The sequence below is a fragment of the Dendrobates tinctorius genome, unplaced genomic scaffold (assembly GCF_039654945.1).
Source record: "Dendrobates tinctorius isolate UK_male_01 unplaced genomic scaffold, ASM3965494v1 ptg000043l, whole genome shotgun sequence".
NCBI classification, from domain to species: domain Eukaryota; kingdom Metazoa; phylum Chordata; class Amphibia; order Anura; family Dendrobatidae; genus Dendrobates; species Dendrobates tinctorius.
Genome location: NW_027361711.1, coordinates 18,507,030 through 18,523,006, shown reverse-complemented (window position 1 = coordinate 18,523,006; position 15,977 = coordinate 18,507,030). Strand labels below are relative to the sequence as shown.

Sequence of the window (15,977 nt, the reverse complement as noted above, 5' to 3'; positions counted from 1 at the left end):
TGTTTTTCCAGAGTTTCTCCTTCCGAAGGAGCAGTCAGACAACATTACCGGAATGAGGCCGTAACTAAAACAGGATTTAAAAACCCTGACAGATCTTGTACTGACGGACCACTCAGAAAACGTAGGAAAGGAGTAAAAGGGAACACATCGTAACCTTGTCCATTACTAATCACAGATCCACAGGTCATTTGCCCTGTGGGTTAGTACAGATCACTTCATATCGGAAGATGCGCAATAGGAACACTTGTATTACTGTCTAAACACTGACGGCAATGCTTGTGCATAGAAAACACACAGAGGTTCCTTCAGGTCGCCCAGAATTATCATGTTATTAGTCACGCCACAGGCCAGCTATGACAAGGAGCAGGAACATGAGGATGTCCTATGACTGCAATCATCAATAAACCAGAAAATTAGAGGGATACGCAGAAAGGCGGACAGAGGCGCTAGTAAGAACTGTCCTGAATAGGAGGAAATTAGATCAAGAAAATATTAAGTCAGGAAGCAAAAAGAGAACATTGTTACTTTGAGGTACGGAAAAAGAAAAAAAAAAAGTGACATCCCGGGCAAATTACAATGCGATCATTGTCTGTAGGACAGATCCGAGACGACAGCCTGAAGGAACGAAAACATTACTTAACCACTGACCCATGCATTTCTCCGAATTCAGAATCAATGGCCCCATTAAACACATACACTCACTGGCCACTTTATTAGGTACACCATGCTAGTAAGGGGTTGGACCCCCTTTTGCCTTCAGAACTGCCTCAATTCTTCGTGGCAGAGATTCAACAAGGTGCTGGAAGCATTCCTCAGAGATTTTGGACCATATTGACATGATGGCATCACACAGTTGGCGCAGATTTGTCGGCTGCACATCCCTGATGCGAATCTCCCGTTCCACCACATCCCAAAGATGCTCTATTGGATTGAGATCTGGTGACTGAGGAGGCCATTTGAGTACAGTAAACTCATTGTCATGTTCAAGAAACCAATCTGAGATGATTCGAGCTTTATGACATGGCGCATTATCCTGCTGAAAGTAGCCATCAGATGTTGGGTACATTGTGGTCATAAAGGGATGGACATGGTCAGCAACAATACTCAGGTAGGCTGTGGCGTTGCAACGATGCTCAATTGGTACCAAGGGGCCCAAAGAGTGCCCAGAAAAAATTCCCCACACCATGACACCACCACCACCAGCCTGAACCGTTGATACAAGGCAGGATGGATCCATGCTTTCATGTTGTTTACGCCAAATTCTGACCCTACCATCCGAATGTCGCAGCAGAAATCGAGACTCATCAGACCAGGCAACGTTTTTCCAATCTTCTACTGTCCAATTTCGATGAGCTTGTGCAAATTGTAGCCTCAGTTTCCTGTTCTTAGCTGAGAGGAGTGGTACCCAGTGTGGTCTTCTGCTGCTGTAGCCCATCTGCCTCAAAGTTCGACGCACTGTGCGTTCAGAGATGCTCTTCTGCCTACCTTGGTTGTAACGGGTGGCAATTTGAGTCACTGTTGCCTTTCTATCAGCTCGAACCAGTCTGCCCATTCTCCTCTGACCTCTGGCATCAACATGGCATTTCCGGCCACAGAACTGCCGCTCACTGGATTTTTTTTCTTTTTCGGACCATTCTCTGTAAACCCTAGAGATGGTTGTGCGTGAAAATCCCAGTAGATCAGCAGTTTCTGAAATTCTCAGACCAGCCCTTCTGGCACCAACAATCATGCCACGTTCAAAGGCACTCAAATCACCTTTCTTCCCCATACTGATGCTCGGTTTGAACTGCAGGAGATTGTCTTGACCATGTCTACATGCCTAAATGCACTGAGTTGCCGCCATGTGATTGGCTGATTAGAAATTAAGTCTTAACACACAGTTGGACAGGTGTACCTAATAAAGTGGCCAGTGAGTGTACATGTCGTGTATATTTACAGATCACGCATTTTCCATGACGCGTCTCTAGCTTGGGAGATTTAGAGCAACAATTTTTCATCCTCCTTGTAGGCTGGGTAAGATTTGTGGTCAAAGGTTACTTTTAGGCTGGCTTTACGTCATATTTCTGCCACACATTTGCCCCCCCCCCCCAAAAAAAAAAGGGATTTGGACAGAACCCCGAGTCACTCTGTAACCTGTTGTGCCCCATTCCAGTAAAGAAGTCCATCTCTTTTAGAAAGTCATAAAAGTGTGATAGGCCATGCTTTTATATTCACCAAAAAAGATGGGCATCACCGGATCGGAGACCAGTAGGAGTGATGGCATCTGATTGACTATAGTGAATGGTTCCTCTTCAAATCCCCTCTCTCAGTGCTTCAGATGGAAACCCCGACAGAGCCATAAGCATGTGTGAAGCTAGCCATGGACTAGGTTACCATTTCACTTACCCAAATATAGCGTAACGTTAGTTTACTTCTTTTGGGTATAAAGAATTGCCTCGTTAAAATATTACTGCAGATGACCCATTAAGACATTGGGTGAAAAAATCACCTTTATTAAAGGTTTTTTTCTTTGGCCCCTTACCCTGCTGCTAAAAGCTCAATGCGGGTGTTCTAGCAACTAAGGTCCAATCATACAGGCCAAAAGTCAGCAAATAAACATCCACTATTCCAGATCATCGAATTGTGTCGGCATGTGGTCAACCAGCCAAGGTACAGGCAGAACGCTTGTTTGATGGCGGATTGGATCGTTTATGCCAGAAGCACAATCGTTCTGTCCATTTATATTAACTCATGTGAACGGGCCTTTAAACAAGCACCGATCAACTTGTATATTGTCACTTGTTCTTCAGATCTACCTAAATGTGTCCTTACAGTTAATGATGGCCACCGAAACGCCTATGCCTACAAAGCATAATTCATGTAGGGCCATTCAACACAGTATAATCTACAGTGTTGCCAAACTTTTCTAATGTGAAAAGAATGAAGAGGACAACAGAGAAGATTTAATAAGAGGAAACGGAGCCGTGCCAAGTTTGCTTATTATGGTACAAACAAAAGAAAAAGTTGCAATAAATAGAGAAATTACATACACAGTTAAAGATTATTTTCCAAAAACTTCTGAGACGTCATAGAGACACGTCAGAACTTTAAATCACAGATGGTTATAGCTCATTGTTGGACTTCAGGTGCCTTAGAGACAATAATTCTTTAGTATTTCTAGGGCACTTATGCGCCTATTATAAGAACTTATGATGACAGAAGGGGATCTTTATAGGCACTTTGACGGGTCTGAGGCTATGCTGCCCCATATGTGGCAAACGGTAATGGATAGTGTGTTCTAGATCATGGCCAGCTTGGATTAATGGATAGTGTGTTCTAGATCATGGCCAGCTTGGATTGATGGATAGTGTGTTCTAGATCATGGCCAGCTTGGATTGCTGCTGGATTGTGTGTTCTAGATCAAGGCCAGCTTGGATCGCTGGATTGTGTGTTCTAGATCATGGCCAGCTTGGATTGCTGGATTTTGTGTTCTAGATCATGGCCAGCTAGTGTGTTCTAGATCATGGCCAGCTTGGATTGATGGATAGTGTGTTCTAGATCATGGCCAGCGTGGATTGCTGGACTGTGTGTTCTAGATCATGGCCAGCTTGGATTGATGGATAGTGTGTTCTAGATCATGGCCAGCTTTTATTGCTGCTGGATTGTGTGTTCTAGATCAAGGCCAGTTTGGATTGCTGGATTGTGTGTTCTAGATCATGGCCAGCTTGGATTGATGGATAGTGTGTTCTAGATCATGGCCAGCTTGAATTGATGGATAGTGTGTTCTAGATCACAGACAGCTTTAAAGGGTTTTTCCGGTGTTCAGCTTTCCACTAGATAGGTAATATAACCTATTGATTGGTGAAGGTCTGACATATGGGACCTGCAGAATGGGGAACTGTCATCCCCATTAGCCTGGAGTAGCAGTGCGAATCCTTGACCCAAGATCCATTCTTTCCTTATGGGGCTGTCAAGCACCTTCTCCGGCAGCCCTATAGGGAATGAATGGAGTAATGGTTGGGCATCTGACCTGCCATGCCATTTTATCATGGGATTAAAAAAAAAGCTCTATCATTAATAAGTTAATCTTCTGCCAACTGGTGTGCATCCCATTATTGGGACACCCACCCATCAGCAACTCATCAACTATCCTGTGAATAAATGATAACATGTTTTAACCGGACAATCTCTTTTAGTTTTCCAGCAAACTGTGCATTTTGCCCGTGATGTGGCAAGACAGGCCGACCTTCCCTCAACACATGCACCACCGACTCGGTCACCATTTCAGGGTTCGTCCGTTTTTTGGAAGTATTAACCAATACATAGTGAGGACACCCCAGAAGCCCTACAGCTCTCATACAGTCATGCAACCTTCACAATTGGTCAACAATTAAGTTCCTTACTCTTGCCAATTTCCACCATTACCTAATATATTCCAACCCTTGACAGGGTGTCACTAGATAATCAGTGTCACTTACCTCATCAGTCCATGGTTTTAATGTCATGGTTGATCAGTATATATAAGCTAGATAAATATAGAAATTCACTGTAGTGGAGAGATCACCTGAGCTGCGCTTGGAAATGAAGAATCCTTGATGGTATAAAATTAAGGTTTTCATTACACCTGAATAACTATAGAAATGACAAAATATGGAGCTGGGGGACCTTTCAGATTAACTTACTATCTGTATCCAAAGACAGATAAAAATTATACATTCTCAGGCAGAATGGGTTCACTGATGGATTCTTAGTTAACTCATTCCACAGCCAGCAACAGGCAGTAAATGCAAAAATAAACACGCCCGTGTATGTTTTTTCAGCTGCAGAACATCCATACAATCAAATTTTAAAATGGCGCATGCTATACCATTTACCAGCCAATCGTCACCTGGGCATTGCACCTTGGAAGAAGCTTATCCACTACAGCTTCATCCCTGCCCGCGAGAGAATCCTGCAGCGACGGACAGTTCTGAAGCAGCGCATGCTCAAAGCAACAACGAAGCCACCAGAAAATGACAATTACGCATCATTTTGAGGAGGCCGGGAGCTGCTGAGTGATGCCAATCCATGTCTTCCTGCAAAATTTTGTGGGTCAAAAACGTTATATAAAAACTCCAAGTGCCATCTCCCATTATTAAGTGTCTGTGCTTTATGTAACATCGGGTGTAGACCAGATTAGATTGGGAAACCCGGCATACATTAAACTTAAAATAGATCCAATTTTTTAGTGCTTTTTCTTAATTAATGGTAAAAAGGAACACCGCTTATTTTCTGATACTTCAGATTAGTTAAAGTGCATTTATGTCTTCAATCAACTGCAAATAATGTTCATTCACGGATCTAGGATATTTGCTCACCACAATCAGCGAGATAGGGAAGAAAGTATACAATAATGGTAACAGGAGCAGAGATGGCACTACCTGCTACCAACTGCAATAATGCATGGGTGCTTGGAAAGTAGTCACCTATAGCCCAATTATTAATCATGGAAGATGTTCCTCTAATCAAGGACTCTTCTCATAAATCTACAATGACTGCAGGAGCATAAAAAAAAAGCCTCAGTTTATAATGTATATATCAAGCTGAAGAGATGGCCACGCACATTAGAGAAGGTTGGGTGAACCCAACAGAATAGGACAGTTGGGGGTCTTCAAATGACATCCGCCAGGTGCCAATAAGAGGAGTTTTCACATGTGAACATGGCCCAGCAGTCTGACAACGCTGGTACGAAAACAGGACCACCTCCCTTACTAAAGGCCCGAGTCATGAAGACCTCTCCAGTCTAAACGAACTGAGCGCTGGAGTACGATGTGGCACATGCCACTAGTATATGTGTCTTGAGAAATGTTACCGGAATCAGGGATTGGAGTACGTTACCGCTGCAAGTCATCAGTGGCACAGCTTTTCACCACATCCCACCCCACTTTTCCAAAGTTGGCCAAGACTGGTGTTAAAACGTCAAAAGTTGGCAACGTTTTTGCGACATTTCAAGGTGTTTTTTTACGCCAAGAATTCTGGAGCAAATACCTTAATAAATCAGGTTGTAAGTTTACAGACGGACATAGCAAGTAGACATCAGCGATTCCAGCAGCTGCACTACATAGAGATTCCTAAATAATATTTACACTCTTCTACAGCCCACGGCAAAGTGAATGTTCCCATTACTTACCAGCAGTCAGATCCTATGGGATTAGAATGAGGTAACATCTACTGACAGGATATTCGGCCACCTGACCGGTTTTCTTCACAACTAAGGGACATTTCTAACATTCCTTGCATTCATACCCTACAGTGGGTCCACAAACATTGGGGGTCTAGCTGCTTAATTATACTCCATGGTATATTTTTATGACTCCTTCTAGCATGGAGACGCCATATAACTACTGCCTGGAATACTTAAATCTAAGTCTCTAGTATATTTACCTCACATAAAAAATGCACGTACCCACAGAGAAAGGCAAAACTCTACAATGAATTAGTCGCTCATGCGAGACATCCAAAAATTACATCAATATAAGAAAATTATCACCAGTGGAAAAATGTGTAAAGTTCCGGAAAGCAATGAAATCTTCTAGAAGGCCATGGCACTTTTTTTTTTAGAAGGCCCTGGCACTTTGTCGAGCTATTTTGAATAATACTTATGAAAAAGCACAAGCATTCCAATATATAGATAATTATCCCAATTAGCGGTGCCACAAATATACCGTAATGCAGGGTCAAGGGAATAACGATTATCCTTGGATGCATTTCATCTACCCAGTTAATTTCAGTGTCTAAAGCCTAACTAAATACGGTGAGCTGGAATTTCTATTTGTGGTCCCCAGCTGTCAAATACATATATAGAATTTACTCGATAACAGAGTTCCAGAATAAAGAAAAAAAAAAAATTCCATGAGGAGGCAAGTCACAACATTTTTATGGGGGAGGGGTACAGATTTTGTAATGCAGACAGTGAAACCGCAAAATCTGCTGTGAATCAACTTAAAAGGGTTGTCCAGTCAGAGAAAAGAAGTCTGCAGTCAGTCACTTCATTGGCACACTGTCACGACCCCCCTCTATTTCCTGTGTGGGTATGCAGTCACATGATCACATATTGGCGATTTGTATACGTCACGGGCCAACTCATCGAGAGAAGACTGACTTATCAACACGTAACTACGTTTTTGCTAATTGCCTACATGTGGTCACGTGACTGCTACCCTCCACGTGAAACACAGGGGAATCGTGACAGTGTGCACATCGCACGATTCGGCAGTTACACAGTGACAGCTGAGTTACTTCTTAGACCGGACAAATCCTTTAAAAGGTGAAAGCACCAAGTCTCAGCAAACGGTGTACTTACAGTGTGCACATAGGAATATTTTGTTACATTCACTGTATCTGAAAATCAGAGCCACATGTATTCTATGGAAGGGAGAACCACCTATCACACCTAAAGGAGCTTTTATGGCTTCCCTTTCTAAATCTCTAGTCATTAATGTGGATTTGCTCCCCCTTTTGCTTCCACTCTGGTAGGGGGACTTTGTAGAAAATGTTGGGGTATCTGTGAGAATTATTACTCCTTCACCAGGTCAGACCCCAATGTTGGATGAGAGGGCCTGGCCCACAATCTCCATTCTAGTTCATTCCAATAGTGCTTGATGGAGTGGAGGTCGGGATTGTGTACGGGCAGTCAAGTTCTTCCACCCAAAACGCTTAAAGATATGGTTATGGACCTTGTACATTGGGGTGCAGTCATGCTGAAACAGAAAAAGACCTTCCCCAAACTCTTCCTACAAAGTTGGGAGCACAAACGTGTCAAAATGTCTAAGGCCACAGTCATACAGTCAGTCAGTATTTTACCTCAGTATGTGTAAGCCAAAACCAGGCGCGGGTGATAAATCCAGAAGCGGTGGCGGGTTTCTATTAGACTTTTCCTATGATCGCTCCACTCCTGATTTTGGCTTACACATACTGAGGTAAAATACTGACCAAATACTGAACGTGTGAACATGGCCTTAGGTTTCTGAAGCATTAGAATTCTCTTCCCTATAACTAAGCGGCCTAGGCCAATCACTGAAACACTGCCCCATAGCTCTACCCCAACGCCAACCAACTATACCATTGGCACGATGCAGTCAGGCAGGTCTTGTTCTTCTGGCATTCACTAAACCTAGACTTATCCATCAGAACGCAGGATAGCAGAGCGCGATTTGTCAGTCCACAGGACCGGATCATTCTGCTCCAGATTCCAATGGCGGCGTGCTGTACACTTCAACCAATGTAAGGCTTGCATGAAACTGCTCGGCCATGGAAGTCTGTGCCACAAAGCTCCCGCCGCACAGGTTCTCTGCCGATGTTAATATCTGAGGAGTTTTGGGTAGCAGCAGAACGTTGGTGCACTATGGCATCAGGGCTCAGGGACCCTCGCTGTAACTTCTCGTGGTCTCCTCATAGCTGTGATTCCCAAACGCTTCCACTTTTCACTACTCCTACACACAGTTAATAGTGGAATATTTAGGAGGGAGGACATTTCATTTTCTGACTTGAAGCAATGGTGGAATCCTATTACAGGACCACACTCACATTCAGTGAGCTCCTTAGAACAAGCCATAATATCACAAATATTTATAAAAGGTAGAATAGATATATCGTATATATATATACCCGGGGGGCAGGATTACACCCGTAACAATGGGACGGAACAGAAAAATTGGAAATCAATGATTGAGAGCTGTGTCCCAATACTTTTGTCCATACAGTGTAAAGGAATGAGGTTATCCAGATGGCAAAGACTTAGATACCAGCAAGTGCAAAATTAGATAAACGACAGAGCAGACGGCTGTGAGAATCACTTTTAAAAAACACTTTCCAGATTAAATAGTGGGAATTAAAAAAAAACGGGATTCCCAAAGTCCAAACTGCTGAAGCGACACGTCCACTTCTATATGACTCCTTACTAAAACAGGTAGATAATGTATGAGTCCAGCTAGAGGCGAAAGCTATACATAGGGAGGTGTCGGTCAAAAATGCCACTCGTCCACGAGAATGAATGCGGGGGAGATGCAATACAAGGCGAGCACTCAACACAAACACACCTAAAAAAAAAAATATTAAAAAAGCTCCAAATCACATCTATAATATAATGCTAGGAGCGTCACTCTGTCTGAAGCCTTCATAGACTGCGCAAGCGCGACGCGCCTGTGCAGTCTGGACCCCACAGAGTTACGCTTCCGGGGATGAGGATTGTTGCCCAGGAGATCACGGTATGTGCAAGCACTGAATGTGTACCGCAATCTCCAGCACAACAACTTACTTATCCGGTATTGCCGCGGGGTTTCTTCGGGCATGAATCCTCCGTCGGAAATGGCGCATGCAAATAGCGCACTTCAGGCGCCATTTTGTTGGTGGGTGGAAATCATTGAAATAAGGCCGTGATGTCAGGAGAGGGCGGGTTGTGGTACCGGAATCGGCACCTGCGCAGTCCGTGCTTTTCGGCGCCATTTTTATAGATACATCAGCGGGATGAGAGCACCATATGACAGGATGGGGGCGCAGAATTGGAGTAGCACATACCAGGATGGGGGGCAGGACATAGCAGAATGGGGGCGCAGGATGGGAGCACCACATGACAGGATGGGGGCGCAGGATGGGAGCACCACATGACAGGATGGGGGCGCAGGATGGGAGCACCACATGACAGGATGGGGGCGCAGGATGGGAGCACCACATGACAGGATGGGGGCGCAGGATGGGAGCACCACATGACAGGATGGGGGCGCAGGATGGGAGCACCACATGACAGGATGGGGGCGCAGGATGGGAGCACCACATGACAGGATGGGGGCGCAGGATGGGAGCACCACATGACAGGATGGGGGCGCAGGATGGGAGCACCACATGACAGGATGGGGGCGCAGGATGGGAGCACCACATGACAGGATGGGGGCGCAGGATGGGAGCACCACATGACAGGATGGGGGCGCAGGATGGGAGCACCACATGACAGGATGGGGGCGCAGGATGGGAGCACCACATGACAGGATGGGGGCGCAGGATGGGAGCACCACATGACAGGATGGGGGCGCAGGATGGGAGCACCACATGACAGGATGGGGGCGCAGGATGGGAGCACCACATGACAGGATGGGGGCGCAGGATGGGAGCACCACATGACAGGATGGGGGCGCAGGATGGGAGCACCACATGACAGGATGGGGGCGCAGGATGGGAGCACCACATGACAGGATGGGGGCGCAGGATGGGAGCACCACATGACAGGATGGGGGCGCAGGATGGGAGCACCACATGACAGGATGGGGGCGCAGGATGGGAGCACCACATGACAGGATGGGGGCGCAGGATGGGAGCACCACATGACAGGATGGGGGCGCAGGATGGGAGCACCACATGACAGGATGGGGGCGCAGGATGGGAGCACCACATGACAGGATGGGGGCGCAGGATGGGAGCACCACATGACAGGATGGGGGCGCAGGATGGGAGCACCACATGACAGGATGGGGGCGCAGGATGGGAGCACCACATGACAGGATGGGGGCGCAGGATGGGAGCACCACATGACAGGATGGGGGCGCAGGATGGGAGCACCACATGACAGGATGGGGGCGCAGGATGGGAGCACCACATGACAGGATGGGGGCGCAGGATGGGAGCACCACATGACAGGATGGGGGCGCAGGATGGGAGCACCACATGACAGGATGGGGGCGCAGGATGGGAGCACCACATGACAGGATGGGGGCGCAGGATGGGAGCACCACATGACAGGATGGGGGCGCAGGATGGGAGCACCACATGACAGGATGGGGGCGCAGGATGGGAGCACCACATGGCAGGATGGGGGCGCAGGATGGGAGCACCACATGGCAGGATGGGGGCGCAGGATGGGAGCACCACATGGCAGGATGGGGGCGCAGGATGGGAGCACCACATGGCAGGATGGGGGCGCAGGATGGGAGCACCACATGGCAGGATGGGGGCGCAGGATGGGAGCACCACATGGCAGGATGGGGGCGCAGGATGGGAGCACCACATGGCAGGATGGGGGCGCAGGATGGGAGCACCACATGGCAGGATGGGGGCGCAGGATGGGAGCACCACATGGCAGGATGGGGGCGCAGGATGGGAGCACCACATGGCAGGATGGGGGCGCAGGATGGGAGCACCACATGGCAGGATGGGGGCGCAGGATGGGAGCACCACATGGCAGGATGGGGGCGCAGGATGGGAGCACCACATGGCAGGATGGGGGCGCAGGATGGGAGCACCACATGGCAGGATGGGGGCGCAGGATGGGAGCACCACATGGCAGGATGGGGGCGCAGGATGGGAGCACCACATGGCAGGATGGGGGCGCAGGATGGGAGCACCACATGGCAGGATGGGGGCGCAGGATGGGAGCACCACATGGCAGGATGGGGGCGCAGGATGGGAGCACCACATGGCAGGATGGGGGCGCAGGATGGGAGCACCACATGGCAGGATGGGGGCGCAGGATGGGAGCACCACATGGCAGGATGGGGGCGCAGGATGGGAGCACCACATGGCAGGATGGGGGCGCAGGATGGGAGCACCACATGGCAGGATGGGGGCGCAGGATGGGAGCACCACATGGCAGGATGGGGGCGCAGGATGGGAGCACCACATGGCAGGATGGGGGCGCAGGATGGGAGCACCACATGGCAGGATGGGGGCGCAGGATGGGAGCACCACATGGCAGGATGGGGGCGCAGGATGGGAGCACCACATGGCAGGATGGGGGCGCAGGATGGGAGCACCACATGACAGGATGGGGGCGCAGGATGGGAGCACCACATGACAGGATGGGGGCGCAGGATGGGAGCACCACATGGCAGGATGGGGGCACAGGATGGGAGCACCACATGGCAGGATGGGGGCGCAGGATGGGAGCATGACAGGATGGAGGCGCACAAAACAGGATGAGGGCGTAGGATGGGAGCAGCATATGGCAGGGTGGGGGGCACAAGATGGTGGCAGCACATGACAGGATGGGGGCGCAGGATGGGAGCACCACATGACAGAATGGGGGCACAGGATGGGGGCTGCACATGACAGGGTGGGGGCACAAGATGGTGGCAGCACATGACAGGATGGGGGCGCAGGATGGAAGCAGCACATGACAGGATGGGGGTGCAGGATGAGAGCACATGACAGGATGGAGGCGCAGGATGGAAGCAGCACATGACAGGATGGGGGTGCAGGATGAGAGCACATGACAGGATGGAGGAGGAGCACATGACAGGATGGAGGCGCAGGATGGCAGCTGCACATGACAGGAAGGGGGGCGTAGGATGGGAGCAGCATATGGCAGGGTGGGGGCACAAGATGGTGGCAGCATATGACAGGATGGGGGCGCAGGATGGGAGCACCATATGACAGAATGGGGGCTGCACATGACAGGATGGGGGCGCAGGATGGAAGCAGAACATACCAGGATGGAGACCATATACCAATATAAATGCTCGCCACCCGGGCGTAGAATAGGTTCAGTAGCTAGTGAAATGATAATACCATATGGATCTTTAGGTTTCATTTATCATTTGAAACCATACAGACATCAGGCAGGTGGAAGGGATGTGACCAAATCTCATTCATGTGCTGCAGAATATTTCCTGCGGGATGGAGCCTGAAATCGGCAGCATATCCATTTTGGTAGCAACAAAAAAAATAGTAAAATAGATGCAGTTTTTATCCATTGGTTCCAATGGGGAAGTGAAAAATGTACAATTGAATCCTAATGATGTGGCGTTCCGGTGATCGGCACACTGGATCGCTTTATAAAAAGGGCCCGTCCATTCACCCATTGGAACTGGCAGAAGTCACCCCAATAACACGTATGGGAAGAGGGGCCCACCAGATGTGCTCCATGGGGTACACCTGTGTATAGGGGCAGGCACAGGTTACCTGGCACCATACACTGGCATGGGGAGTGCATGGCTCCAATGAATGAACAGTGAGAGGGAGAATGATGCCCCGTGTCCTGCAGAGCAGCCCTCCCTGACAGTGCCCACCACTCACCTCCTGAAGTCAAAGGGCATGGTGCACCGCCTCCCAGAGCCAAGGGGCCGCTCCACGGGTCCAAGCAGCCGCTGCCACAATCCTCTTCAAGCCTGCCGGCTAGACACAAAGGAACTGTCGTCAGCAGCGCTCGCCGAGCGGCCTGTGATTGGTGGAGGGCGCACATCCGGCTGCAGCCACGTGGGGTGTCCGGAGTGCTGGCATCCTGCTTCCTGCTCCGGGAGATGCTGGGGAGCTGCTGCTGCTGGCGCGGAGACGGGAGCCGCCGACAGCTCTGCAGTGCTGGGCTGATCACCAGCAGCTATTGTTCTCAGTTATCAGCCATTTCTGTGTGTGGCTGCTGCATGGCTCTGAGACCCTGTGCACCCACCATCCCGTTTATTATGGCATGTTAGAGATGCCCTTATATAATGATCACCACTGCTGTGTCCTATATCTGATGTGCATGTGGGGCTCTTTTCTTCCTGCAGGTCTTTATTTAAAGGGAACATTAAAATGATATTTTTTCCTGCAGCACTATGAGCCACGAGAAATTTAGTGTAGAAGTCATATGCAAATGAGGCTGGAAGTGCACTGGGCGTGTCACTGTGCTTGGCCTCATTCATCAAAGTGCATTGACCCCCCAGTGCACTTCCTGGCTGATTTGCATACAGCTTCTACACTAGATTTCTCATGACTGGCATGTCAGATCTCTACAAAAAAGGTCCTGTCCAGCCATCCCGGTACTTCCAGAGGTAAAGACGTGTTGACAGGTTCCCTTTAACCCTATCCTATGCTTTTAATACATTGCCAAATCAGCAGTAATTTAAAGAAGGTTACCCATGTAGACCCAGTTCTGAAACTGTCTTCCTACACCAAGGGCCAGGAGCTCAACATCATGGGATGCTGCCCACTCGTAATCAAAGGCTGCCCACTCGTCATTAGAGGATATCCACTTGTCATCAGAGGCTATCTACTTGTCTTCAGAGACTGCCCACTCGTCATCAGAGGATGTCCACTCATTATCAGAGGCTGCCCACTCATCATTAGAGGCTGCCATTTTATCTCAGAGGCTGCCCACTCATCATTAGAGGCTGCCCTTTTATCTCAGAGGCTGCCCACTCATCATTAGAGGCTGCCCTTTTATCTCAGAGGCTGCCCACTCATCATTAGAGGCTGCCCTTTTATCTCAGAGGCTTCCCACTCATCATTAGAGGCTGCCCTTTTATCTCAGAGGCTGCCCACTCGTCATCATTGGATATCCACTTGTCATCCCAGGCTGCCCACTCGTCATCAGAGGATGTCCACTCGGCATCAGAGGCTGCCCACTCATCATCAGAGGATATCCACTCGTAATCAGAGGCTATCTACTTGTTATCAGAGGCTGCCCACTCATCATCAGAGAATGTCCACTCGTTATCAGAAGCTGCCCACTCAGAGGCTGCCTACTCATCATCAGAGGTTGCCCACTCATCATTAGCGCCTGCCCACTCGTCATCAGAGGCTGCCCACTCATCATCATAGGATATCCAATTGTCATTAGAGGCTGCCCACTCATTATCAGAGGCAGCCTATTCATCATCAGAGGTTGTCCACTCGTTATCAGAGGAGGTCCACTCGTTATCAGAGGCTGCCCACTCATTAGAGACTGCCCACTCATCAGAGAATGTCCACTCGTTATCAGAAGCTGCCCACTCATTAGAGGCTGCCTACTCATCATCAGAGGTTGCCCACTCATCATTAGCGCCTGCTCACTCGTCATCAGAGGCTGCCCACTCGTCATCATAGGATATCCAATCGTCATTAGAGGCTGCCCACTCATTATCAGAGGCAGCCCATTCATCATCAGAGGTTGTCCACTCGTTATCAGAGGATGTCCACTCGTTATCAGAGGCTGCCCACTCATTAGAGGCTGCCCACTTGTCATCAGAGGTTTCCCACTCATCATTAAAGGCTGCCCTCTCATCATCAGAGGCTGCCCACTCATCATCATAGGATATCCACTTGTCATCACAGGATGCCCACTCGTCATCAAAGGATGCCCACTCATCAGAGGATGTCCACTCCTCATCAGAGGTTGCTCATTCATCATCAGAGGCTGCCCACTTTTCATCAGAGGATATCCACACATAATCAGAGGCTATCTACTTGTCATCAGAGGCTGCCCACTCATCATCAGAGAATGTCCACTTGTTATCAGAAGCTGCCCACTCAATAGAAGCTACCTACTCATCAGAGGTTGCCCACTCATCATTAGAGGCTGCCCACTTGTCATCATAGGATATCCTCTCGTCATCAGAGGCTGCCCACTTGCCATCATAGGATATCCAATCGTCATTAGAGGCAGCCCGCTCATCAGAGGCTGCCCATTCGTCATCAGAGGATGTCCACTCGTTATCAGAGGCTGTCCACTCGTCATCAAAGGATGTCCACTCGTTATCAGAAGCTGCCCACTCATTAGAGGTTGCCTACTCATCGTCAGAGATTGCCCACTCATCATTAGACGATGCCCTCTCATCATCAGAGGCTGCCCACTCGTCATGATAGGATATCCACTCGTCATCAGAGGATGTCCACTCGTTATCAGAGGTTGCCCACTCATTAGAGGCTGCCCACTTGTCATCAGAGGTTGCCCACTCATCATTAGAGGCTGCCCACTCATCATCAGAGGCTGCCCACTCATCATCATAGGATATCCACTCATCATCATAGGATATCCACTTGTCATCACAGGATGCCCACTCGTCATAAAAGGATGCCCACTCATCAGAGGATGTCCACTCCTCATCAGAGGCTGCTCATTCATCATCAGAGGCTGCCCACTCATCATCAGAGGATATCCACTCGTCATCAGAGGCTGCCCACTTGTCATCATAGGATATCCAATCGTCATTAGAGGCTGCCCGCTCATTATCAGTGGTTGCCCATTCGTCATCAGAGGATGTCCACTCGTTATCAGAGGATGTCCACTCGTTATC

The 15,977-nt window shown here is 48.9% G+C and overlaps 1 protein-coding gene across 1 annotated transcript in view; it reads right to left on the bottom strand.

Moving 5' to 3' along the window:
* Positions 1 to 13,309, bottom strand: part of ERGIC1 (endoplasmic reticulum-golgi intermediate compartment 1) — a 110,959-nt gene extending 97,650 nt beyond the window's left edge. The window contains exon 1 of the mRNA XM_073575226.1: positions 13,021 to 13,309. Within this exon, the coding sequence (XP_073431327.1) occupies positions 13,021 to 13,040 (20 nt within the window). The 5' untranslated portion in view covers positions 13,041 to 13,309. The remainder of the gene's footprint in view (positions 1 to 13,020) is intronic.
* Between the last annotated feature and the right edge of the window lie 2,668 nt (positions 13,310 to 15,977).